At 41.0% G+C, this 27,967-nt stretch overlaps 1 protein-coding gene across 1 annotated transcript in view; it reads left to right on the forward strand.

Annotated features, from left to right (window-relative positions):
• Positions 1–27,967, forward strand: part of ryr2a (ryanodine receptor 2a (cardiac)) — a 471,729-nt gene that overhangs the window by 376,845 nt on the left and 66,917 nt on the right. The window contains exons 79-85 of the mRNA XM_067988444.1: positions 1,166–1,272; positions 5,184–5,235; positions 10,161–10,214; positions 13,291–13,390; positions 16,553–16,632; positions 19,755–19,831; positions 22,278–22,351. Of these exons, the coding sequence (XP_067844545.1) occupies positions 1,166–1,272; positions 5,184–5,235; positions 10,161–10,214; positions 13,291–13,390; positions 16,553–16,632; positions 19,755–19,831; positions 22,278–22,351 (544 nt within the window). The remainder of the gene's footprint in view (positions 1–1,165; positions 1,273–5,183; positions 5,236–10,160; positions 10,215–13,290; positions 13,391–16,552; positions 16,633–19,754; positions 19,832–22,277; positions 22,352–27,967) is intronic.

The raw sequence follows: 27,967 nt of genomic DNA on the forward strand, positions 1-27,967 counted from the left end.
CATTGACCAGAAACTGAACTGGACCAGCCACATAAATGCCGTGGCTACTAGAACAGGTCAGAGGCTGGGTATTCTGTGGCAAGTGACTCACCTCCTGCAAGGCAACAGTCAGGAGTGTGATGGAATACTCTCCACTTTTCTGGATGGGTGCAGCTGGAACAACACTCAAGAAACTCAACACCATCCAGGACAAAGCAGCCTGCTTGGTCGGCAGCGCATCTACCACCTTGAGCATCCACTCACTCCTCCACCGGCACACCGTGGCTGCAGTGTATACTATCTGCAGAATGCAATGCAGCAACTCGCCAAGGCTTTTCCGACAGCACCTCCTAAAGCCATGACCTTCACCACCTAGAAGGACAAGGGCAGCATGTGCATGGGAACGCCATCATCTCCAAGATCAGCTCCAGGTCACACACCATCCTGACTTGGACATATATTGCTGTTCCTTCATCGTGGCTGGGTCAAAGTCCTGGAACACCATCTCTGACAGCACTGTGGGAGCATCTTCACCTCATGGATTGAAGCGGTTCAAGAAGAAGGCTCACCACGATCTTCTCAAAGGCAACTAGGGATGGGCAATAAATGCTGGCCATGCTAGTGATGCCCATATCCCAAGAATGAGTTTCAGAAAAAAATGGACACTGAGCTAGGAAAGGAGAGATTCAGAGGGGTGATGAAAAGATTGGTCAAAGAGATATGGAAAGCAAATAAAGAGCAAAATACTACAAATGCTGGAAATTTGAATCACAAACAGAAAACGATGGAAACACCCAGCAGGTCAGTGAGCACATGTGGAGAGAGGTTTTGGGTTCATACCCTTCTTCAGATGTTGGCTGTCTATTCTCTTCATTGATGCTGATTGACCTGCTGTTTGTTCCCAATTTTTTTCTGTTTTTGTTTGAGACCTGGAAAGCGATGTAGATGTCAGAAGTCAGCACAGTCTGGTCCAGCAAGGATAAGCTGTTCTTTTCTGGTTATATGAGGAGCTGCATTTGGAGCAATATACTTTTTGTTTTATACATAATTTTTGCTGAAAACTGTACTGTAAATTTTAACATTTCTGTTAGAAATCCTGAGTCAGGTCAGTATGTTAGTAATTAGTGACACCATTTTTTTAACAGAATTTCAGTTTGGTTCTAAGATTATCTGTTTATTTCATTAGAAACCAGGGGGGGAAGAACCAGTGGAAGAAGAGGAAGGAACCAAACGATTTGACCCTCTTCACCAACTCATTCTGCTTTTCAGTCGAACTGCTTTAACTGAAAAATGGTAGGTTTAACAGAATAGTGCAATTAGCATAACTTGCTTTTCTTACTCTCAGACTAAATCATTTGGAGTTAAAATTGTACTACACTTGAAAAATGGTTCTAGATACATTTGTAGGATAATTTATTTGCACTCCAGTTTTGTTATTACATTGGAGTGTCCTTCACCTGGGGCAAGGAAAAAAACACAAAGGTAAGTTTTAAAAACCTATCTGAATCTGGAGCCCGGAGGAACAGGAGGTCTTCTCCTGGCTCCACATTTAAACTGCGGGCTGCTGCCAGCCCAGGCATGCCCACAACCACCACCACCGCCCCCCCCCCCCCCCACAAACCCTCCCGATTACCTGCTGATTTAGCTCTTCCCTGCGACCTGCCTGTTGGGATGTGACTAGTTCCCTCTGTATGCCAGTTGCCTCCCATTGACATAAGAGGACCAATATCGCGCTCACCAGTGTCGGCGCAGCGCTTGTCGTCACCGCTCGTTTCGCACCCAAAAAGGGACGCAAATGAATTTCCAGGTCAATGTTCCGTTAAGACTTTCTTGATGTTGATGGCATCGTGATGTTAAGTGGCTTACCGTGCCATTCTGCATAAATACACTTTCCCTGGCTGGCAAGTCAAGTCTTCTTACCATCATTGGCAATTGGAATACTCCTTGATGTTGTCCTCTTGTAAAACATTTTCTTTGCTTGTGATAGGGTAAGTTGCTTTCTTTTTATCTTGTGAACTTGTGTTGAGTCAATATATTATTTTCAAGATAACGGACCCGATTTTGGTTTCTCTCCCACTCCATTTTTCAGCGTGGACCGGGTGGTAGCAACACAAAAATTGCAAAAAATTGACTTATCGCTGACTTTCCACGCGAGGTCTGCCTGCTGCGGTTTTTGAGCAGGCCTTGGGTTAGACTGGAAGGAGGTAATAGCCTGATTAAACTGTTTAAAACCGGCCCCTATGATGTAGTTAAGACCCCAATGCCATTTTGGTGTATTCAGCGCGGCACTCCCTGAAGGCTGGACCCGCCCACTAAACATACAGGAATTGGCAAGGACCAGCATCAGTTAGAGGGATCGCTGGATGCCAGGTATGGCAACGTTAAAAATTCAGCTATTTGACATTTTTGTGGCTTCAGCTTTAATATAATTGCTCTCCTTGATCACAATCCTCTGCCCCTTTATTAGCGTTCTCTCTCGCCTTTCACAATGGGCCCGATACCCCCTTAAACCCATTGCTACAGGCCCATCCTCTGTGGCTGTCCCGTTGTATTTCTTGCCCTCCTAAAATGGCGTGCTGCCTTTCAGCGCTGGAAACATGTTGCGGTTAGAATGCAAATGAGGCCTTATCATCAAAATGGTTCAGGCATCTCACTGGTGACATTGGGCGACCGCTCGCCCAATGTATTCCAAAGATGAAAATCAACCCCAATATATTAATCCTACATTGTTTTTGTCTGTAGTGATCCAAATCCTGGTGTTCTTCAAAAAAACTGCTACCCACCATTGGGTGAGATTATGTATGTTCTTCAATAACCTCAACATTTGCTGATCTTTGAGTCCATATTACAAGCGTTGCAATTTTTCATCTCTCTTGACAGCTCCCTCTTATACCTCAGTTCACAAAAGGAATTTGGAATATCAAATGGTACTTAATTTCCTCAAACCCTTCCTTGGGACTTGAATTTTTTACTGCCTGTATTTCTTTTTACCTTCATTCTGATCCAACATGCCCCTGTGATTTAAAACTCCTTTAGATAATAGATTTCTGTACTGGTTGCTGTGGGTCTCAGCAAGATGGCTCCCGGAACTGCAGTTCCTGATAGTCGAACAGGTAGCTTTAATATGGGATGCTGTGTGACTTGTCCTTAGACCTCACCCAAAGATCCTACCAAAGGTTAGCTCTAAATTACATTTGCGGGAGAAAATTACCAGTACTTTTTTTTAACCTTCAGTGTATGTCAGAATTGGAAAATGGATTCAATTATGTTAATGTTGAAGTGGTTTGACTTACATTGAAAGGGAAGGTAGATCCAGAAAATCACTTCAAACTAAACCATGAGAATAGGACAAGGAGACACAGGTTTAACTGGTAAAAGGCAAATTTAGGATTGATGTCAGGATGTTCTCCTTCACATAAAGAGTGATCAATGTATGAAATCGGCTTCTGAGTAGTGAAGTAAAAACCCGGAATCATTTAAGAAACAATTGGGTGCTTTGATGGGAGGACTGTAGGACCTTTCTGGATGAATGAGCTAAAGTTGGCCAGATGGGCTGAATGGCCTTGCGTCTTCACCTGTGTTTGTCTTGTGATCAAAGCATTTTCTTATAGTTCAGTGTATGGAATGCTGCCATTTATGGTATTGAGATTTCTAAACTGAAATTGCTGAAAAGGCTTGTTGAATATATCCTGCCATGTTGCGATCGAACAGACAGGAAAGCTTTTGGGTGAGACTAAGGGGCTGAGAACAGGGTGATGAGGAAATGTTAGAAAAAATGGACTCTTGATTCTTGAAAGGAGGTGAGTGACAGTGGGACCTTAATTCTAAGTGGAAAGAAAAGGTACTAAGGTACCGTGAACTATTTCACATTAAACTACAATCATAGGACATAAGTACAAAGTGATAAAAGGCAAGTTAAGGACTGATGCAAGGTGATTAATCCCTGCAAAGGTCTTCAAGATAGGGTGGCGGAAGCTAAAAGTCTAACCTCATTAAAAGAGGCAGTTAGAAGCTGTAATTGGATCGTAGGTTTGTATGAAAGGATGAGCCAGAACCTCATCTAGTAAATCCATATCAACTAAATTTTTAGTAACTGAGGTCTGGGATTTCCTCAGAGCCGCTCCCATACGGCCACCTTAACTTTGCGTGCAAATGGGTGTTTCCACCACACGTCTGGCAAAGTTATAATGTGGAGTAGGAGCAGCTCAGAGGATATTCTGGGCCGATATTTACTGTTCTATATTTGTTCTTAAGATAGGAGCGATACCAGCACTTACTGCCCATCCCTAGTTTCCCCAAGGACATTACGATTCATAGTATCATAGTAAGGTACAGCACAGGAGGAGGCCATTTGGCCCTTTGTGCCTGTGCTGACTTTTTAAAAGAGCTATCAAATTAGTCCCACTCCTCTGCTCTTTCCCCATTCCCTTTGAGTATTTATCTAATTCCCTTTTGAAAGTTACTATTGAATCTGCTCCCACTACCCTTTCAGGCAGTGCATTCCAGATCATTACAACTCGCTGTGTAAAAAAATGTTTCCTCATGTCGCCTCTGGCTGTTTTGTTGATCGGCTTAAGTATGTGTTCTCTGATTACGGACCCTTCTGCCACTAGAAACAGTTTCTCCTCATTTACTCTATAAAAACTGTTCATGATTTTGAACACCTCTATCAAATCTCCCCTTAACCTTCTCTGTTCTAAGGAGAACAACTCCAGCTTCTCCAGTCAACCACAAAATGTAGGCTGGAATCACATGTTGGCATGTTGGCCAGACCGGGGAGGGGTGATAGGTTCCCTTCCCTGAATGACATGAGCAAAATCAGATGAGTTTTTATGACAGTATAGCAGCTTTCGCGGTCATTTTTTTTCTTGGAGCTAGCTTACAAATGATCAGATTTATTGAATTCATTCTCACAACTTGCCCAGGTGGGATTTTAATTCACTACCTCTGGGTTGCTATTCTACTACCATGCTGTACGTAATTTATATTAATAGGTAGGTGGTATGACTATAGGGGTAGAATTTCAGTGGGGTTCTCCTGATCGAGGATTTCTGCCGAAGTTATGGAGGGAGGTCAGGAGAACCCCCGTGGAAATTCTACCCCTTATTCTTTAAAGCAAATTAAGAAGAAAAAATGAGTTGAATAATTCAGGTATGATTTGAAATTAAACTTATCATGATCTCTTCTGATCTTATTCTCCTCAGTAACCTGGAAGAAGATTTCCTCTACATGGCTTATGCTGACATTATGGCAAAGGTAATGATTGAATTACATTGTTAAATGACTTTAGTACAAATTATTTATATAAATAATGAAAATTAATTCTTCTCTTTAGAGTAAAATAGTTTGTATTGGATAGCTCTTTCAAAGAGCCGGCACAGGCACGATGGGCTGAATGGCCTCCTTCTGTGCTGTAAGATTCTATGATTCTATTCTATTATTAGAATTGAGCAGTTTCCATAACGGTTTTACGACAGAACTGTTATTTTATTTTTCTCGTACAGTGGAAAACTTTGCAGTGGTTGATGATATATAATCTTGCTCTTGGAACAAGGAGGAATTTAAGAAGTGAAGTTTGAATCTGCTTCCTTCGATGCTAGAGGAATGGATTACTACTTGTACTTGTTGTAGAGTGGCATTAGCAGACATATGGGGCTCGATTTTAGGAGCGTGTTTCCGGCGGGTTCCCAGCGGGGTGGCCCCGAAAATCCCGATCTCCGGTCACGTGACCGGATCGCGACGAAATCCCGGCCACTTCCGGGTACCGCGCTGACGTGCGGGGCTGCGCGCGCAAGCCCCGCTGGTGGGAATCCCGCAGGCAATTAAAGCCAGCGGGGTTCCACTTGAGAGTACTTACCTTGCTCGTTGTGGTCAGTTAATGAGCTGAAGCAGCTGTCAAAAGAGGAAGTGTGGGATTTTCGGTTCAAGGCAGTGAGTTTCCCACACTGGGGGAAACAGTCTCCCTCCAACCAGGCGTGTTGCAGCCAGCAGCCTGTGGCAGGTGCCAAGGTGCGCTCCACGGGGGAGAGCCCTCACCCACGCAGGAGGCCACCGCGTCACATAGGGCAACCCCTGCCCTCCACCACCCCCCGCCAAGCCAGAGGACAGACCGACACGAAACCGCAGCCCCAGTCCGAGGAACCACACACCTACCCTGCACAACCCCTCAGACCGACACCTGCCAGATGGGTGGTGTGTGGAGACCCTCGGAGGACGAAGAGCATGCCCAGCACCAGCAGCCTCGCAGTCCACGCCGTCCGCCGCAGGGACGTGGATCCCCCCAACACGGTGTTGTTGCACGCCCACCTGCACAGCAGGAGGGAGGGCTACCGCAGAGAGAGACGCGTCGCAGAGGGCACTACCCTCGCCACAGGGTCCACAGACCGAGGCGCAGCTCCCCGGACCTCTCCAAGCAGCAGTGCACAGGGAGGCGCAGATTCGCTCGACATGTAGTCGTGGAGATCTGCAGCCTCTTTCATGCCGAGCTGCTCCTGGCTGGCCCCAGCACCAACTGCTTACCTGTCGCTGGCAAAGTCACCACTGCCCTCCACACCTTCTCCTCCGCATCCTTCCAGGGTGCAGCCGGCTACACCGCCGATGTCTCTCAGTCGTCTGCGCGGACGAGCCCTGCAAATACACCTGCACCTACTCTGCAGTAACACGATGGGTGGCATCAGTGGTGGGTCCTCATAGTGATACCCAGGAGCGGGCATTATTGGACACAACGGACAGGATTCGCGGAGACATGGCAGTGGTGGTGTCAATATAATGTGTGCTGTTTGTTGCTCTGAAATTCAATATGGGTAACACCCATGACAAACCCTCAGACACACTTGTGCACCCCCTTCATGCTGACGAGACGTTTGCCTTACGCTGCCTAATGCACATATGTGATGCATGCCCTGTGGCTGCAGCACAGGTGGTGGCAGGTTGAGTGAGGCTGGCCGTGAGGGAGATGCACGAGCGGGTGAGTATGGGATGGAGCAATGAGATTGTATGAGGAGTGGGTTGCGTGTTAGTGGCAGGGTGAGTACTGGCGAGGTGAGTAGGTGGAGGTAAGATGAGGATGGGGTGTGAGTGGGTATGAAGGATGATGTGACAGAATAGTGTTGGCGGTGCCGAAGGAGATGTGGGGTGGGGGCAGTGTTGTGGCAGACGGAGTGTAGGGGAAAGACTTTGTGTTCTCATTGCGGCTGACCTACTGCGGTCATTGCAGCGCCTCCTGCACTGTATGCAGGTGGGCGATATGTTGGTGGCGCAGGTGACCCCCTCTGCCACCTCGAGCCAGGCCTTCTTGGTGGCAGAGGCAGGCCGCTTCCTCCCGCCCGCCGGGTGGAAGATCTGTGTCCTCCCCCTCCTCCTCACCCCATCTGATGATAGCTGGGGTGAGGCATCATTAAACTGGGAGCAGCCTTCCCCCTGGGCTGCTCCATGCTGCAATTTGTCCCATTGGTTGCAGCATCTGTCAGTGGAGGACTGCCCCTTTAACTAGAGAGCCTCCAGCTGACAGATCGTACTGCGCATGCGCAGCCCGACCGACGCGCAGGCCAGCGCCGTGGACCCCGGAGGAGCAGGTAATTGATTCCTATTAGTGGGTTGCCTGCTACGATCGCGTGGGCAACCCACTAATTTCGCCGAGCGTGTTGACCACGCTCTCGGAGGACCACCCGCTGGGAACCCGCAGGCCTGCTAAATTCGGGCCCATGGGAACAGGTTGCCCTCTCAGTGGATTACTGGCGTCTTCTCTGCACCACTATCAGAGATCATTCCTTCAGGTGTAATGCCATTGCTCTCTGGAATTACCTTCCACAACCACTTCACCTCACTACCAGTCTGCTTCTAAATCCTCCTAAAAATCCGGGGACCTATTGTGGTTTGCTGTGGTAACTGGATGGGTGGTCGGTGTTGTGGTCATGCTGCCTGACCGATCACAGCAGAGAGAGACCCTAACTGCCTTGGTGCTCAGGGTCTCATTAGCATGTGGCCGGCAAGTTGTGAGCGCAAAGTGGTTGCTCCGTGGAGAGTGGAAAATAGGCTGGTTCCTATGAGGGCTGACAGTACGTACCTGGTTGGGGGGGGAGGGGTGGGGTGGAGGGAGGTGCCCCGGGGGTAACTGCATAGGGACCAGTAGTAGGCCAGAGTATTTTTGTGGGGCCATAAAGAGCATAAGCAGCTCAAGGAATTTCCCGGACTAACTTTTTAAAAAAAAACTTTTACTTACCTTGTTTTCTTTCTTTTTTGTGTCCCCAGTCTGGTTTGGGAGTGGGAGAAAGTTTGGAACAACATTTTTCATTAGCTGAAAATTTGCTTGCAAGTGTGATTTTCAGCTGAACCAAATTCCAGATTTGGAAGATTGAAATGGTTGGATCAATAACCTGGTCAGTCTTTGATGCATTTTGTGCATCAAAGCTGGAAGATACCTATGAAAAAAGTATACTTGGCGCCAGCCTATGGGAACCCAATAATGCCCAGACGAGTAAACTTTTCCATTGCATCTGGATGCTTAAAGGAGCACTATGCTTTACTTTGGACCTAAATTAGATTTTGGCGATAAAAAGCCGTACCCAATCTACAGCCTCTTTTTGTTTTGCTATAAATGTACCAAATACTGCAGCTGCAGGAAATCTGACAGTGAGTGTGCCAGACCTGAGAGGCTAGAAGTAGCCTTACTTTTTGAAAGAGAGAAATACTTACATTTATGTAGCGCCTTTCACCACCTCAGGATGTCCCATAGCGCTTTACAGCCAATGATGTACTTTTAAGGTGTAGTTACTGTTGTAATATAGAAAACGGGGCAGCCAATTTTTTGCACACAGAAAGCTCCCACAAACAGCAATGTGATAATGACGAGATAATCTGTTTTTAGTGATGTTGGTTGAGGGATAAATATTGGCCAGGACGCCGGGGAGAACTCCCCTGCTCTTCTTTGAATAATGCCGTGGGATCCTTTACGCCCACCTGAGAGGGAATATGGGGCCTTGGTTTAACATCTCATCCGAAAAACGGTTAGTGGAGAATGGTGAAGAAACATTGTTTTATTCCATTCAGTGAATAACGTGGATTAATTCAATACAGCTCAAAAAACAGGAGTCTTCTCCCCCAAATTATCTGAACTACACCAGGATTATAAAACATACAGAAACACTAAGTAGTGATAAATGTTGCTTACTTTCAGGTACAATTAAGCAGGGAGTAGAATAGTGTTGTTCTTGCACAGACGAAGAGAATTGAAACCAATAGAAAAAACATTCAGCAAAGATTAGAAAAGTCTCAAGTTCTGGAAATCTGAAATAGAAACAAAAAATCCTAGAAATACACTGCAGGCCCATCGGCACCTGAACAGAGGAAAGACAGGCTAACATTTCAGGGAAAAACTGTTCATTAGAAGTCTGCAGGTGTTTCAATATTGCAGTATGTGACTTTATTTTTGACTGCGGTACATCTCCCAATGGCTTGGGAAGAAAGATAGGAGCAAGTTTAAAAAAAAAGCTTTGCTGATTTGCAGAGGCAAACTGTGCTGCTCATCCTGACAATGGCTAGAGAAGATGGTGGTCTTTGTCTCTGGCAGCGGTGTTTATATTGCTGTGGTAATTGGGTGGGGGAGAGAACACTGCTGCTTCCAGATGTTCAAACAAAAACCACCTCTTTGGGTGGGTGGTGGCATCTCTGGATGTAACAGCACCGCCTCATTTACTGTACAGCTCTGCTACCAAAGCCTTTGGTGCAGTACTGTAATGGGGACATAGAATGCCAAACTCATTCCATGTATCACTTATGTAAAATGTTATTAGGATTCCTGTGCATAATGCCAGTTAAAGGCTTTGGACTGAAATTATTACCATATCAGTAGCCATAAAATAATATACTTTATAGTTATACATTACAGCTCTGTTGAGGTTTCTAAGAGCAGACTGTACACATTTAACGCTTATTGGACAAGGTTGTTCATTGTCATGCTAATAGAACCTCACTAACAAAACCTGCACTAGAAAGCTTGAGGTAATTGCGTCATAGATGAGCTGTGGTTTGGAGCAAGAAATGTGTAACTGGCAGGGTGGGTGTGGTTTGAATTCGAGTTAAGAAATCATGTGCAAGGAACTATGGTAATAGCTATTTAAAATGTCATATGTTTTAAATTGAATCACATTTCAGTGAGATATTTTAATATTCATTTACTGCAGAGCTGTCATGTAGAAGAAGACGAGGATGGCGAGGAAGAAGTCAAAAGTTTTGAAGTAAGACTTTTCTCTTAATAATCTCTCAGGCGATACGTATTAGAATATCTTTCATAGCTTTAATGTCTAAACTAATTTTCTTGTGTAGACGTCCTTGCTTAATGCAAAATGCTTTGAGCTTTCTCCCTCTGAAGTGGCTGCTTATTTTACGTTGGATGTGTTGTTTAATTCTACAATGCGATCGTACACAATTAAACAATAATGAACAGCGTGGGATGTACGTAGCACCATTTTGTTTGGTGGCTAGATGTCTACATGTAGAACAACAGGTCCTGAAGATACAAACCTCCTCAACAAAGGAGATATTTTGGTTCATTCTTGAAATTAGATTACATCGTTGCAGTCTCTGGGATCATTTACACTTCGTTTTGTCATGTACATAATCTATCCATCGCTGGATACCAGTGAGGGCCAGCCATAAAATCACAGTATAGAGAGTAACTAGTAATAAGAATCAGACAAAGGGCCACAAAGAATATCAGTTACTGGCTGAATCTCTGACAAGGTGTAATCTAATGCCCATGTTCAGTAGAAATCTGCATGGTTTACTTTAATATCCAAAGGTAATTATAACCCAGCACATCTACAGTCTCTTCATTTGCTGCTCTTAAGGTTGCAGTGCCCCTTTTTGAACTACAACGGATGGATTTCAAAACTGGACAAAATATCAAATAGAGTGATTCCTTTCAGCATGATTTTACTTAAAAAAAATAATTAAGATTTGGGATTGGAAAAATAATTTCTAAATCCTGTCACCTTTGTAAAAATTGGCTGCAGTTTATTGCGGGGCCCAGTTTTGATTGTTTGATATACGGCTATTTTAGTCCACCCTGGTGGCATTTAAAAAATTTAGCAAGGAATTCAACATGCTCTTAAGTATTAGTTGTCACAAAATATATCAGTTGGCTCATTTATTAGCAACTTATACACAAAAGATGGACAAGTAAGCAAACAAAACACATCCGTACAAGTCATTTCATCTACAAGAATAAAATATTGCATAAAATAAAGTTAATTTCTGTACATATTAATTGCATAGCCTTTTTTTCCCACTATTAATAGAATGCAGTGCTAAGTTTACTGTGCGCAACTGTCAAAACAGTATGTTACAAGTCTCAGCTGGTTAACATGGAAAGATGCTAAATGGTGACCAAATGCTTCCCTCCACCCTTCCCCCACCTCACAGCCCAAAGTAAAGGAGGGAAATTCAAAGGGCAATGCGCTTTGATGTGTTTCCTTGCTGTTATTGTCTGAGCTTTTACAGTTGGGAAGTTGTGCCCAGTACGGAGGGCACCTAAATGAGAGGGAGTAAAAAGAACTTAAGAAAGGTTGTGAAAAATGCCAAATCCATCCCATGAAGGCCACAAAAGGAATGCTGCAGCTTTAATAAAATCAAACATTTATGAACTGACAGAATTTTGTTTTCTTTTACTGTGTAGCTACTAAGGAAGAGGTTGAAAATGAAGGCAAAACTGTCAGATTTTCGCATGGCTAAGTGAAGCAAGGCTGCACTATTACTTTACACTCCCATTTTAGATTTTTCACCATTTTCTTCCAGACTAAGTTTTTGCGCTCCGTGTAAGTGACAAAAAACTGCTTAATTTTGTTTTTGCAGCGTGATATAATCAAAGATTTACGAAACAAATTTGGCAGCTTCTGGGAAACGTCTCTGGTAAAACAAAAAAACAAAAGAAAACAAAAAAAAACACTAATTGTTCTGTGTTAGTGTCATCTACAGTATTTCAAATAATTCTCATTTTCTTTCTAATCCATTACCTTGTTCATTTGTGTCATTTCTTGCTTTTTTTCCCATTTTATATATATATATTCCCATAAAAGCCTTCATTTTTTTAAACCTCTTCCATCTGAATTTTTGGTTCTTCCAACGTGTCTCTGAGTAGTTCCAATAGAACAGAAAGGCAGCAAAGCCAATTTCATGACGGGCTGCTTTTGCTGCTGCTGCTGCTCTTCATAAGCCACACATGTCTCCCAAAATTTCTTTTGTCTGGACATGATGCGGATTTAATTGTTTCACGCCCCATGTTCTCAGCTTTGAGCTGCGCCATTGAACGCCCAATACTGTTCTTTTTTGCCGGGCTCTAAACTGTCTTCTGTCGGTACTCTCATCTCATCCAAGCTGTGGTATCCTCTTTTTAGTTGACTTGCAAGCTTCAAATCTATCAGGAATTCGAATTTGTTAATCCACATTTACCTCTGGGATTTTGGAAGCCTGTTTCCATTATGCGCTGCTGGAAAGATTATCCGACCCGCTCTAGCGTTCCTCACAAGCACCTATTTAGGCGTGTTTGTGCGCTCATGCATGTGCAATAATCTTCCGTTGTGGTTCAACTGAAACAAGGACAAAACACTGTTTTCAGGCATTCATTGTGCATTTGTACCATAGTTGGCTTCAGTCACTGGCCAAATGATTACATTTTGTAATATGGGACAGTTTGGGAAATACCAGACCAATATAAGTTCTAGGATGTTTGGGCCCTCTATCATTGATTTTCCAAATAATGATGGATGCCAGTTATGATCTATAAATAACCTAAAATTTATACCAAACATGCACTGAAAATAGTTATTCTAAAAGCTGTGAAGCACAATGGGGATGGTGGAAGCAGACTTAAAATGCAACAAATATTTGCTTACAATATCATCCTACAACAAGAAGAAAAAAAGGTTTTTCTCTTCTACTCTGTGAAATCTCATATTCCCAGGCATCCCATACAGATTTGCACAGAACCTGAAGACAACTTGAGGTTCCTGCTAGAAAGGGTTTTATTTTGCAATCTCCTCAAAAAAAGGATACCACAGCTTTATGATGGTTGAAGAAACCCGTAACACTATTCAAAAATGGTGGGGCGGATGTCTTGACATCTTTTGTCAGCATCCTGCAAAGATGGACAATGTACAGGTAACAGAAAAGTGGAAATTCCAATGTTAGGTCTCAAATAAGCACGGCCTGAAGAAGTTAGCATAGAGCCCTAGGTTTAAAAACAAAAAATGTTCTTGTTGGAGAAAAAAAACAACTTAATTTACCTCCATTCAATTGCTTGGCTTTTCTGTTTAGGAGAAGGAAATGGAGAAGCAAAAGCTTCTGTACCAGCAAGCAAGACTTCACGACCGAGGTGCTGCTGAGATGGTTCTGCAGATGATAAGTGCCAGCAAAGGTAAAGGAGCTCAGACTTACACAGAGCTTACCACTAACCAGATAATGAGCGGTTCCGAGAACCCTATCTTCAAAAGGACATTAATGTTCTGGTTTAAGGGATTACGACTCTAAGTTATGACTAGAGATTCAGCGAATCCTCATTGAAGAAGACTGAGCATTTAAAAAAAACATACATCATGTCTGCTCTGAGATAAGTGGATAATCTAGTTGTTAGCTGTGACAAAAATGAAGCATTTTTGTATAAGATTGAACTTGATATTGGCTTCTTTAATTGTGTCATAGTACATAAGGGGTTTAAAAAAAGTTTCCCTCATAGAAATCATATCCCAGTTTAACTTGATACAGTATTACAGCAATTAGTAAGTTTGTCTGAGAAACATGTCTAACAGCGGAGGTGGGTGGAAGGGGTGGCGGCAAACTATTCAATTGAAATAAAAACATCTTTTGGGATTTGTTCAAATATGTGTGGAACTGGTAGGTTTTTGTTGAAAAATGCAGTGCTCAGTTGTTTGAATTTTCTTGGTCCAGGACCCTTCTTTGAAGGTATTTATCAGCCTGTGTTTTTCAAATCTGTAACCCTCGAAGAGAAATAGTCAGGCTAGATATCTTCCATGGATGGTGAGAACACAGGAACCACTATGCAGAAATATTACATGTATCATAGTTTAGCACAGCAATTTATTATTTTCTACCACGTCAGGAACCAGCTAAGTTTAACTACTGTAAAAATGTATTTTTGGTTACCGCTACTATAGGCTTGTTTTTTTTACTGTTGAATAAATCTAGCAGTTAAATCCAAAGTCAAATTCTCGTGTACTGTTACTCTGCGACCTTCTGAAGACAAGAAAGATCACATGTGAATTCTGTGATTAAGCTAATAGCTTAGAGTTCTCCATTCATTCTCTGGGGATGCTACAAATTTACCTAGAAATCTTGGCAAGCGAAAAAAAACTCTTGTTGGGACTTAGGGAGTGAGAGCTCACCGCTGTGGGTAGTCTGAAAAACAGAGGCTAAAACATATTGGAGTTAAAGAACTAAAGAAACCCCTAAAAGTTAACAGTGAACAATTATTTAATTTGAACTGTGAGCGCAGCACTTCAAGACATGAGTAGAGTTAATAAGCTTCAAACAAGATTTGTGATGAGAAGGCTTTTTTTTCCTACGTAACAGTGGATTTGTGGAAAAGATCCCCAGCTCATTAATTAAAGTTGTGTTGATTAACTCCTACATAAAAAAAAAACAGAACTGGATGGATGTCTGATTAAGAATGGGATTGTGGGTCACAAGGATATGTGTGATAATGTAGAATGTAAAGTTGGATAGGTGTTCTAGATATTTCATTGATTTACCTTTGGAGCAGGGAGTTACTTTGCAAGGCGGGTAGATAGAGTTAAGATACAGATCAGCCATGACTTAATTGAATGGTGGAAAAGGCTAAAGGGGCTTAATAGCCTGCTCATGTTTCTATGTTCCTAACACCTTTCCTCAGGCGATGAAATGATTTGTATAGAGTTCTATTACATTCAGTTTGTGGAAGGAATGAGATTAATGTTTTTTTCTTCCATGCTGACTTCTATTCTGTTTCTGAGAGGTATGAGGTATTACTTGTCCATGCTGCCTGTTTTCCATGCTGGAGGATGATAGTAAAGAAAGAAAGACTTGCATTTATATAATGCCTTTCATGATCTCAGGATGTCCCAAAGCACTTTATAGCCAATGAAGTACTTTTTTTGAAATGTAGTCACTGTTGTAAGAAACACAGCAGCCAATTTGCACACAGCAAGGTCCCACAAACAGCAATGTGATAATGACCATATAATCTGTTTTTAGTGATAAATGTTGGCCAGGATACCAGGGAGAACTCTGCTCTTCTTCGAAATAGTGCCATGGGATCTTTTACGTCTGCCTGAGAGGGTAGACAGGGCCTCGGTTTAACGTCTCATCCAACAGAGGACACCGCCGACAGTGCAGCACTCCCTCAGTACTGCACTGGAGTATCAGCCTAGATTTTGTGCTCATGTCTCTGGAGTGGGGCTTGAACCTACAACCCTCTGAATCAGAGGCGAGAGTGCTATCAACTGCGCCACAGCTGACACCGTATTAGTGGCTGGCACCACATTAGATTATGGTGTGGTGCAAGTCTACGTCATTCACTTCCCTGACGTGCTGGGCTAATAGTAAACCATTGTGTCTGGTTCTCTGACAGTCAGATGGTTATTGTCCATGGTACATTGTTCTCTGGTACTTTCAAGGTCCTCTGTCCTGTTTCTTCCATGAAGATGATGCGGGGACCAGGAAATGGAAATTCCCACAATATTTTCTGATCCTCATTGCGATTCGATCATTGGTTTAATGACAGAAGGATTTGGAAGAGCTTTATTCAGTATGCATGCTGCATGCAAATAAAAGCTACGACAGCTTGGAAAGATTTCCTAAACTCTAGGTAGAAATTGCATCCAGCATTGGTTCTGTTCATTTAAACTGGGGTTAAAGTATGCTGGATGTGGAAGGAAAATCTTAAAGGGATATAGGTATTTTTCCTTTTTTTCCTCTCAGGTTTTTTTTGTTTATTCTCTTTTCAATTTTTTGTTATTTTTTTGTTGTTCCAATTCTTGTTTCCATGATTTTTTTTTGCCACCCAATGCTGTACCAGCTCCTTTTTGTCATTTAGCAGCCCGATATTTGCTGCCCGGGACATTTCACTACTCCATTGAGTGAGATCCCAGCTATAACCAAATTCCACACTAGGGCCTTGCTCTGCCGACTTAAATTAGACTGATCACAAAAGTTTTAATGAGATTGGCCATTTGGAGCTAGCCCTGCAGTCTGAGTGGCAGAACCAGTACATCTGTCCCACTCATCACTCGCTTTGTGAGCCTGGATTATTTTACACATATAGCTGTTTCTATTTTACATGACCTGGCTTGTTTGAATTGACCAACATTGTAGTGTATAATAACAAAGAGACCAAATACTTATCATTTTTATAGTCGCCATATACAGATACGAGATTTGCTGCCAATAAAATTAGAATGATGCATTTTGGAATATGGATAGCAAAATTATTATATCATTTATTAGCTGACCCATGAGATGTCTACCTTTGTTTAAAATGGGTTTGTAAATAAATGCATTTCACATTTACTTTCATTTTCCTTAGGTGAAATGGGGCCAATGGTTGCATCCACTCTAAAGCTTGGGATTGCTATTCTAAATGGCGGGAATTCCACAGTTCAGCAGGTAAATCAGACTGAATACAAAACGCAAGGAATTGATGATGAATCTGTACCAGACGTTAGTAAGGCCATAATTGGAGTACTGAGTGCAGTTTTGGGGATCCCATTATAAAAAGGATATTGGAGCCATGGAAATGGTTGCCACAAACTCCGTTCCCTAGTGACTGACTCCATCCCTCTCCCTGGTCACTTTCTGAGGCTGAACCAAACCGTTCGCAACCTTGGCGTCCTATTTGACCCTGACATGAGCTTCTGAACACATCCGCTACATGACCTAAACCACCTACTTCCACCCCCGTAACATCACCTGTTTTCCGCCCCTGCCTCAGCTTATCTGCTGCTGAAACCTATTCTAATGCTCTCCTGGCTGGCCTCCCATCTTCTACCCTCCATAAACTTGAGCTCATCCAATTCTCTGCTGTGATATCCTAACCTGCACCAAGTACCGTTCACCCATCACCCCTGTGCTTGCTAACCTACATTGGCTCCAGGTTCAGGAACACCTCGATTTTAAATTTTCATCCTTGTTTTCAAATCCCTCCATGGCTTCGCCATCCCGATCTCTGTAGCCTGCTTCAGCCCTACAGCCCTCCGAGATCTCTGAGCTCCTCCAATTTTTGCCTCTTGCGCATCCCTGATTTTAATCATTCCGCCATTGGCGGCCATGCCTTCAGCTGCCTAGGCCCTAAGCTCAGCAATTCCCTCCCTAAACCTCTCTGTCTCTCTACCTCTCTCTCCTCCTTTAAGACGCTCCTTAAAACCTACCTCTTTGAACAAGCTATAGGTCACCTGGCTTAATATCTCCATATGTGGCTTGGTGTCAAAATTTTTTGATAATTGCTCCTGTGAAGCGCCTTGGGACGTTTTACTACGTTAAAGGCGCTATATAAATGCAAGTTGTTGTTGTGTAAATTCACTAGGATGATACCAGGGAGAATTATGATGGGAGACTTGGAAAAACTAGAATACAGAATAATTTGCTGCAAGTGGTTAGTAAAGCCAATTTAATCACTGTTTTTAGGAGAGAATTAGATAAGGAGGAAAAATATTAAAGGGTGTGGGAAAAGATAAGGAAAATGGGATTAGAGTAAAAATGGGGTAGAATTTCCATGGAGTTCTCCCAATCTCCTGCTGTAATTTTGGCGGAAACCTCAGATAAGCAAAGTAATTGGATGTTTCTGCTATTGCTCTGATCTTCGGCCAAAGTTCTGGCAGGATATCGGGAGAATCCCAATGGAAATTTTACCCTGATAGCTCTGATTTGTAGATAGCACCAGTACCAGCACGATGAGTCAAATGGACAAGAATATGTAAAACCAGGCCACCAGAAGTAATTCTTTTCTTATCATTGTCCTTTTGACTTTGCTGTGCTCAAATATGGTTATTTTATTGACATAGTGATTTATTTTGTACTGGATAATTCACAAGCTAAATCAGATTTGATGGTATAAGTGATGGTCTTGTTCCTAGTTTTTTGACTTATGGTTGAAATTTACTCTTATTGATCTTTCAAGTAAAGGACCTTAATCCAGCTGTTGCTGTTAATATAGAGTAATGCTGTCACAAAAGCTGCTTAATGATCTTTCTCAATCGTGTGAGCCAAGTGTCTTCAAATATTAACGTACTTAACTTTCTCTATCATTTTAACAGATATGCTAATTCAATTGAAAATGAACATGTTAGCACCTGCCTTTAATTAGTGGAGAAAGGGACTTCATTCGAAAGCTTTAAGCATTCATATGCTACTATTTGAAGAATTGGAGCTCAAGACATTTATTCTTATATATCTTGTTTTGCTGGTAGAGCTGGGTACGGTCAGTGTGCATGTTGAAGCTCACCCCCATGTCTTCGGATGATGTTGGCAAGGAGTAGATGAGAAAGAGGAGGGAGCCAAGGATAGATCCTTGGGGGACTCCAGTGGTAATGGTTTGGGAGTGGGGGGGGGGGCAGGGCGAGAAGCCATTGCTGAAGATTATTGAAAATCTGCTGCTTTAACACTTCCATCTGGAATTTCCTTAGGGGTTCTTCCAATCTCCTGCCATAAAATCGCCATTTATGCCTTTTCTCCAGGGGTTCCACTGAAGTCACGGCAGGAGATCGGAAGAACCCCATGGACATTCAACCTCTTTGTCTTTTGAGAGGAAAATGTTACATTTCCTTATCGATACTTCAAGCTTATCTTTTTTTTAATTAGAACCCATCTACAAAAATTCCACAAATACCACAAATAGCTTGTGGAGTTGCAACTATTCAGAAATTGACCATTTTATTGTATTTCTTAAAACTGCAATGTACAGGTTTAATTTCCCCTTGATCGAAGGTTTTGGCACACATATCTATCAACACATTTACTGGCAGCAGAGATTCTGGATTTTGTTTCTGAATATGCAGTCAATTTTCACACAAGTCCCACAAACAATAAATAAATGAATCACCAGATTTTGGTGGTGTTGGTTTTGGTGGTTGAGAGGGAAATGTTGCCCATAATACCAGGAGAACTACGTTCTCTTCTTCAAATAGTGCCTTTATGTGTAGCAGGAGCAAGCAGAACCTTGGTTCAATGTCTCACCCAAAAGTCGGCACCTCTGACAATACAGCACTCCCTCAGTACTGTACTGAAGCATCAGCCAAGATTAGGTGTTCAAGTCTATAGTGAACCCACAACTCTCTGACTCGGAAGCAAGAGTACTATCAACTGAGTCAAGCTGACACTACAATAAGCCAAAGATACACACACTAAATCAAAATATGGAAGTAAAGGAGCAAGATCTGTATTCAATCAAGGCCCCTTTCAGTTTCATTAGAGTAGAAATGATTGTTAGCGATGTTATCGAATGAATGCTTAACATGTTCACATGAAATTCCCCTCTCTGCTATTTTAACGGAAGCATTAAGCTGTTTCAAATAAAGTTAACACTTCAGTTAGCATATTGGAGAGAGGAATTTGATATAAGCACAATGACCCTTCGAACCATACTATCACCCACAGTAATTTCTACCTTTGAACATGGTGGACTACAACAGAAAATAGTATTCGGCTTTTATGAAAGAATAGAGTATATAGGTTAAAACTGTGACATGTAGTCATTAATCCATTACACAAAGTCTGATTTTCATGTTCTGCAGAAAATGCTTGACTATCTCAAGGAGAAGAAGGACGTGGGTTTCTTTCAGAGTCTTGCAGGTCTCATGCAGTTTTGCAGGTAAGGAAGTCACGTGTCCTCCTCCAATTAATACTTCATTCCATGTGAGGGGGATTTTAGCACTCCTTAATCTAATTTTCTCATTTTTAAGTTTTTGTTTATTGTATTCAGAGATATGTGTCTTTGAGTCCAGTTTTGGTTAAATTTGAGTTAGCCTCTTGCTGACGAACTCACCAACTGACCAGTTTTGCATGTGGAGCTCCAGGAGGTAAACTCAGATGAGTGGTTTGAGAATGCACTGTTTTCATTCTTAATATGGTTTCTGGCTTTCGCTTTTGTGTAATTTAGGCAGCATATTTGGGAGTCTCGTAGTTCACATGCTGAGGCAATTATTTAAGATTTCTTCCCAGGTGGTTAGCCAATATCAGCAATTTGCTACAGGCACTAATTTATTAAGAGTTTGACCTTTTCGGTAATATGATGCCACAGTAATTTCCAGATCTTTAACGATAGGGCAGTTACTTGCATTTTTGTCATCTGATTTCACAGCCACAGCTAACTGTCAGATTATGCAGCAGCTACACTTTATTATTTTTTAAGATTAAATAGAGCCGTGTTATCGATAGAAAACAGGTTCTCTTTTATAGCACAATTTGTGGATTCAATGTCATGATAGATTTGCAACTCATTCATGGGTGATGTAAATATTAGGGGCAATTTTATCAATTTGCCTTCAACAGGACCACATTGTGTTGATATGCAGTATTCCATAAATGCATATTGTAGGATTTCTTCATGTCTTAGAATGCTGTGCAGACCTTGTTCCACATACACTTTCTTGGCACATCGCCAATTGGAAATGTGTCATTTCTCTTCACCTTCCAGGTGACTGTTTTAACCTCTCTAGTGTGTCCGACACTGTGATTAGCCAGCTCTTGAAAGTCAATGCTCTGGCATCCTGACATGTTCTACTTGAGGGAGGGAACCATAGAGTGTTTAGCAACAGTTTATTAATTATAAATTGCACTTTGCCCACTTCCTGCTGTTTGGGGACAGCCTGGCTGATAGTACTTGGCTTCTTTAGTTCACATTTTGTATGTTGGCATGGCGTACCTGGAGAGTATGCACTGCACCTTTATCCTGTATCTGGACCAAGCAGCAGATGACAAGTAAGTCTGAAACGTGGTATTAATCCTGAACGTCCAGAAGTTCAAAGTTGCAGACACATTGCGAGTAGTCCTGCATATAGACCCTTCCACCATTCTGAAACTGGATGTCAATCATATAGCTGATGAGGAAAACCTGAGACTTGAAACTTGGGATATGGGTGATGCTGACAAGACCAATTTATTACTTATTGCTGATCCTAGTTGAGAAGGTGGTGGTGGGCCTTCTCCTTGAAATGCTGCATTTGTTGTGGTGATGATATTCCCTGATGGAGATTGGCAGGAAATTTCAGTATTTTAACCCAGCAACAATGTGGGAATGGTGGTATATATTCAACTGTGTGACTTGGAGGGGTAATGTGACTTGTAGGGAACTTGCAGGTGATGGTGTTTTCATGACATTGCTGCTTTGTCCTTCTCAGTTGTAGATGCAGTTAAAATAAGCTTCCAGTGCATTTTGTAGATAGTACATACTGCAGCCACAGTGCCTCAATGGTGGAGGGGGTGAATATTGAGTTCAGTGGCATATGTGCCGATTAAGCAGACTGCTTTGTCCTGGGACGGTGTCGAGCTTCTTGAGTGTTGTTGTGGCTGTACCCATCCAGGCAAATGGTGAGTATTCCCTCACAATCCTCACTTGAGTCTTGCAGATGGTGGAGAGGCATTGAAGAATCAGGAGGTGAATCACTCATTGCAAAGGACCCAGCCTCTGCCCTGTTATTATGGCCATGGTATTGACATGAATACATACAATATATGAGAAACAACTTTTGTCAGCAATATGCAGAATGCTTATTAACTGATCTTCTGTTTAACAACCATTTTTAGTGAATGTCCTATTGTCCTTTCATAAAAACCCTATGACCTTGATACCTCTAGTTTTCCATATGCAATATTTCAGGCAACAGTGAGTAGTCTCCTAATAATGAGAATCTGCTATTGTTTTTCTCCACTCGCATCTCTGCTATACTTAAGTAGTTAATAACTTCGACAACAAAAATGGAAAATCTTCACTTTCAGGCTTGATTCTACCATCTACATGAACTAATTTTGAAAAGCAGCAATGTTAGGAGTTAGATATTCAGGACCATTCTACATTTTCAACATGCACCATTAGGAGTCTGGAGTTTCCTTTTAATGGGAACATGACTCAATTCAAAATTTGAGTCCATTATTAGTGATGCTACATGAAATGATAAAGCAGATCATACCATTTGGCAGTGTCACTGAGAATTTACCATCTGTGAGTCCGTTGAGTCTTATTATATTCCTACATTTTTAAGTACCATTTTTTCAGGAAATCTAAACAGCTAAATAATACTTATTTATGTTAATTACAGCGTACTTGATCTAAATGCATTTGAACGGCAGAACAAAGCAGAAGGACTGGGCATGGTGACAGAAGAGGGATCAGGTATATGCTGAAGCACCTTATGGTATTCTAGTCACATTCTATGAGCTTTATATTAAAAAATAAGGAGGAAGACACTACTGCTTTGTAATTATGCTATGGAATACAAGCTTGCAAACACTTAATACATTTGTATGAAATGCCTTCCTGTACTATCTTAACAGAGGTGTAAACCTGTTTGCTTTAAATGGGTTATTATCTCCATTAGAGATGACAGAATTTCATATGAATGTGTTAAGCATTCACAGACTACTACCTTATGGAACAATTTTAAAGCCAGTGAGTAGTATTTAGTAATAGTTAAATGCACATTTTTTGGGGAAATCCTAACTTATCATTTTGTATCAAACTGAACATGGGATACCATGCTTAGGTTTCTTTTTGCAACTATATTTCCCCGACCTGGCAATAATTGCAGCGCTGTTTCGAACAAAAAAAATTACAAATTGTTAAATTTCTTATTCTACTAAAATACTTGGAAATGAACAATTCTTGAATGTAATAAAATAAAATCCTTTCAGAGGGATACTGTTGCTACGGCAAAGGCTCCTGCAAAGCACTTTTATTATTTTAATATGCAGAAGGAGTTGTAATAAGATCTACTACTCATTTATTAGTAATCTGTGTGGCACAGGCACTAAAAAGTCCTTCCTCTCCGCCAGCAGTGTGGGTCCCACATGAAGTTTGTTTGGATACTCTCACTCCAGCTAGCAGTGGGTACAAGCTCATAGCAGAAAAGCACCCACAATATGGCACACATTGCACTAAGTTGCTGAACACACTGGAAGAGGCCTCAGCTATAACAGGCTTCCAGGAAGTGGAAGCACCCCACTGGGGATATGAGATTGGGATTGAGGTATATTGTCGAAGCAGAGCACAGGGAGCTTTACTTTGCATCTGGTTATACGCTCTACTTAATCTGGAATAGTTTAATGTTGACATTGGAAAGTTCAAATCATCCATTCCCAGGACTGATCTTTCATCTTGGTGAGCAGAACAGTTCATCAAAAATATATATTTTTGAATCTTAATATGAAAACGACGTTGATAGATTTGCAATGCAGCAGTTGTAGTGTCCGTTGCAGTGCAAGCACAGCAGTGGCTCTGTCACTGAATTTTCAGCTCCACTAACTAAGTCTGCCACTGTTGCTGTCTAAGAGGCAACTGTACCCCTTTAAGTATAAGTTTCTATATCACCAAGAAAGGTTTATCATTTTTGTCCATTTCCAAAGTCAAAGAGTAAAACAGAAGTTTTCATCAAAATTTATCATTGGGATTCTTTTAAGCACTTGTATTTTAAATGCTTGATTTAGATAAACAAACCATGTTTATAGGGAAAAGATATTAACAATCATACTAAAATCAATAAACTTAATTCTGTATATCGTAACATCTGCATTTATGGTCAACTTTAAGGGACATGCATCTTTAACAATGACTATTTCTGAGTCCGAAATATCAACCTATGAATGGAAATGAAGCCTGGGTTAAAGAGACAAATTGTCTTTAAAAAAAAATCTGCAAATAATTACCAGCGCATTTCTTTTCCTGTTACAAGGAGTAATTTAAAAATATAAGCCTAGAAATGACTGTTTGTGACATTAGCATATGAACTCTTAACCCGTTTGTATGCCATTCCTCTATCCATTACTTTAATGGAAGAATTAATCCCTTTATTTTGAAACAAAATGGTAAATGCTTCTGTTAAAATAACAGACAGATGAATGTCATATGAATACAATGTGTAAACAGTAAATTGTGGGCTATAGGTATCAGAAATCCTTTCTGAATTCTCATTATTCTCCAAACTAACCAAAAAAGGTTATGTCATATATTCATAATGCAAAAGCAGCAATGCAGCTGCAATTATCAAAAGATTACGCATTTTACTTTTTCAGCAACAAAAATATCCTGCTTAATCCAACTTTCAAGGTGTCTAGCAAGTCTTTTTAGAGATATCCTTTATAGACGAGAGATCAAAAGTTTAGCTGCTACAAAAAGTTTATCAACACAAATATAAATACTACTTGATTGGGAACCTCTCTTTTGCTTGCAAAAAAGCCAATCATACTGCTGCATTTTCCATTTTCGAAAGTTGTAACCATCAATTTTCATTTGATCCTTCTTCTTGATTTTGAAACATTCCTCATTATAATTTTCTCATATTGTTCAACAGTCGTAGCCATTTAGTTGTGATATATCTATCTCTTGTTATGTCATGTGACTGTGTTAAAAACTTACTCAAAAAAGTGTTGTATTTCATGATAACAAAATGTCTCACCAAATATCGCTCTTCGAAAAATGCATCACCACTTACCAAATTGCAAACGACAATCAACTAAATTAGATTTTCAACAGACACTAGGATCAGATATTAAATGAAAAATGAGGAAGCCTTTGAACTGCACAGATTTCTCAAGTACTTTTCCAACAGCAGTATGTATTAAACATATGTACCTGTGCAGTGGGATATGTGTGTGTGCGCATGTGTGTGTATGTAAAAAAATAAATCAAGTGTTGACTTGTTCATTTTGAATTAGTTGCATAAATAAATGTTAAAATAGACACCAGGTTCGTTAGTTATTGAAAATACCTTTTTTGTTTTACATGACATAAACCCTTTGTTACTTAGTTAGAAAAAAAACAAGGAGATGTGTATATTCTCTTTTTTTAATATATGGTTTTCTTTTTGTGTGACGTTTACAATTCTGTTTTCCCCTCTTTCAACCTACCCGATTCTTATAAAATTTAGAATGAAGTTGAGTATAATTTCTAACTACCTAATCTCATCTTTTTTTTCTTTTGATTTCAATTGTTCTGTCTTCCCCCTCCTCAGTCATCACTCATGAGCGCGGTAATTATAACTCTGCCATTTCCTTTGTTACCTTGTGTCAGCACTGTACAGGTCCTGAACTCTGCCAATTTGCACTCTTAGACACTGTGCATAGTTGTTAAATCAAAAGAAAAATATATCTTTTTTATGCTTTAGAAAAGATAAGCCTTTTAGCCAACTTCATGTCTGTTTTGCCTCTCTCTCAGGATTTGCACAGTAACTGGCACACTAGATGTAAGAACTGTGAGCCGTTAAGTGGCGTAGTTTTGCAGTGGTTGGATGTGCCAAACTGTGGTGTACAGTTACTGTAGTATTTGTTGTGTATTCAATGTGGCTTTATGGCTGCACCTGTCAATGTGCAAGTAACAACTAAGGGACTTTTAGTGTTAAATTTTGTACCTAATTTAACTTTTCAGTTGCTTTAAAAACTGATTTGCAATGGTGCTGATTATTTGTTGTGGTGCAGATGACATTCATTGTGTGAGTTTACTGTGTGTTTTACTATTTACCTTTTTTTGCAACTGGATTCCTTTGCATATATTGTAATGTAAAGTTCAGGCTTGTTGCAGAAGGCCTTTGTATTGTTTTGGCTATTTAGGTTCAACCCATTAAAGGTAAAACTCTAGAAATCAGAATTGCATACTGGGTGCAGAAATGGAATAATGTTTTATAATAGGCACCAGACATATTAGTCCTCAGTAAGAAACTGTTGATTAGTTCTCAATTAAAATCTCAGTGATTGACATAGTACTTCAGTGCAGACATTGTTTTGCCTGGAATACTGAGAGATGCAGTCAGCAAAAAAAAAATCAAATTTCCCCAAAATTGAATAGAACTATCCTCATGAATTCCAAAAAAGGACAGAAAATACACATCAAGTCCGTCAACACCTGAAAAGAGGAAAACAGGTTTAAGATAGGTCAAGTTGTCTGTGCACCTTATTGATATATATATATAGGGAATGAATCCATAGTTGTAACGCCTGTCTTTCTTAGAATTCAGATGACAGTTATAAACTTCTTCCATATCACATGCTTGAGATTATGACATCAGCTGACCCTCTTTTCCCCCCACCCTCTGAAGCAGATTATGTACTTGTTATCTCCCCGGGTATCTTTTAGGCTCCATATAAATACCACCGTCGTTCATGCCATTTCTGCAGGGTTTCTGCTGAAGTTAAGGTGGGAGGTCGGAAAAACTCAGGAAATACCAGCCCGATTTCTATTCTATTACAACGACATTGTCTTTCGCTGTGTTGCATAGATATTACAGGTCACACAACAAACATAATTTCCAGTGTTTCTGGATCCAGTATGCTTTTTCAGCCAGTCATTTAAGCCTAGTTAGTAATTGAATTCACACTTCATGTTAAAATAACCACCAGTACCCTTTTTATTCTTTTCCCTACATTGTCGTTTCACTCACAGTGCTCCATCTGTAGTACACATCTAAAAAGTCCCATGTGAAGTCATAAAGCCATTCAGCATTAGCTTTTTCCATCAGCCATGACTTGTTGTCAGTGGTCTTCATATTTTAGAAGAGTTGACATGGTTCATGGCCACAGTGTAACAAATTTGGTTCAAGTGACTAGTTTCAGTGATTAAAACTGAGCTTGGATATGCTTTGCAATTGCCTTGGCTCCACTGCTGAGGTTGGTCACAGTGTGGATATTGTGTGATTGTTCAGTTTAAATAATTCCACACATCAAAGTGACACTTGCTGAAATTTACAACCTTGAACACTAAAGGCTGTCAACCAAATGTTATTTTCACCATATAAAAACCCTCTAAGTTTCCCTCTTTTCTCACTATGTAAAAATATGTCTGGGCCATGCGCAATCTGGTTGAGAGGGTGGGCGGCTGACTCGCTGTGGGGATTTGCCACTATTCAGATGATTGCAAAGTAGCACCACAGCGGTCTGGCAGTGAGGCTTTGTTTGATTTGCTCTCCACCCCACGAAGATGTGCTTGGTCTTTGCTCAGTAACTCTCTATGGCAGCACGGCAGAGGTTAGGAACTCACTGGAGTGGTGGAACCAGATTTTAAAAATTAACTTTAAACAATGTTTAATTCCCCAGCTATGTTTGTGAATGAAAACATTTTCTACGTGGTAAAGGACTGCATTTATGACGGCGCACTTAAAGCAATTTACGTTGGCCTTAGACACCGTTTCAGGAATCTCCATAAATTTCAGATTATTAAGGCACATTGAGATCTGTTTCCTTGATCAACAAGTTTTGCTTCATAGTTATACGTTCCATTCCCTTCAGGTCTTTTATGCATGTATCCACATTTTCTACTGTCTCTATTAACTACTGTCTCTCTTTAAATTCTCTTCTAAATTCTGTCAATTCAGATTTCAATAATAAGAAATAATTTTTAAGATGAATAGTATACAATTTATAAAATGTACTTTGGGCATTAGCACCTGGAATATAGTTTGAGACTCCTCCAACACAGTTGGCAGGTTGTGACTTTACCTAAGCTTTTGTATACCTGTTTCTTTGTACAAGGTATTATAATCCATGTTCAAACATAAACCGTTTCACAACACACTGAATTCAACTTGAGCTGTGGAAAAAAAAACAACATAAGGGATAATTTAACATTGAAGATTTGGAGTTCACCGTTTTACAGCTATCACAACCCTTGTCCCACATGACTACCCTTGCCTGCTTTCTTATACTCGGCCTTAGACTTACAACCAAGTTAGCAAGAAGTGGTAACATTTCTCAACCTAGACCTGCAGCATCATCACTCTTGAAGCTCTTCCAAATGCAGCTTCAA

Source organism: Heptranchias perlo, chromosome 8, assembly GCF_035084215.1.
Source record: "Heptranchias perlo isolate sHepPer1 chromosome 8, sHepPer1.hap1, whole genome shotgun sequence".
NCBI lineage: Eukaryota > Metazoa > Chordata > Chondrichthyes > Hexanchiformes > Hexanchidae > Heptranchias > Heptranchias perlo.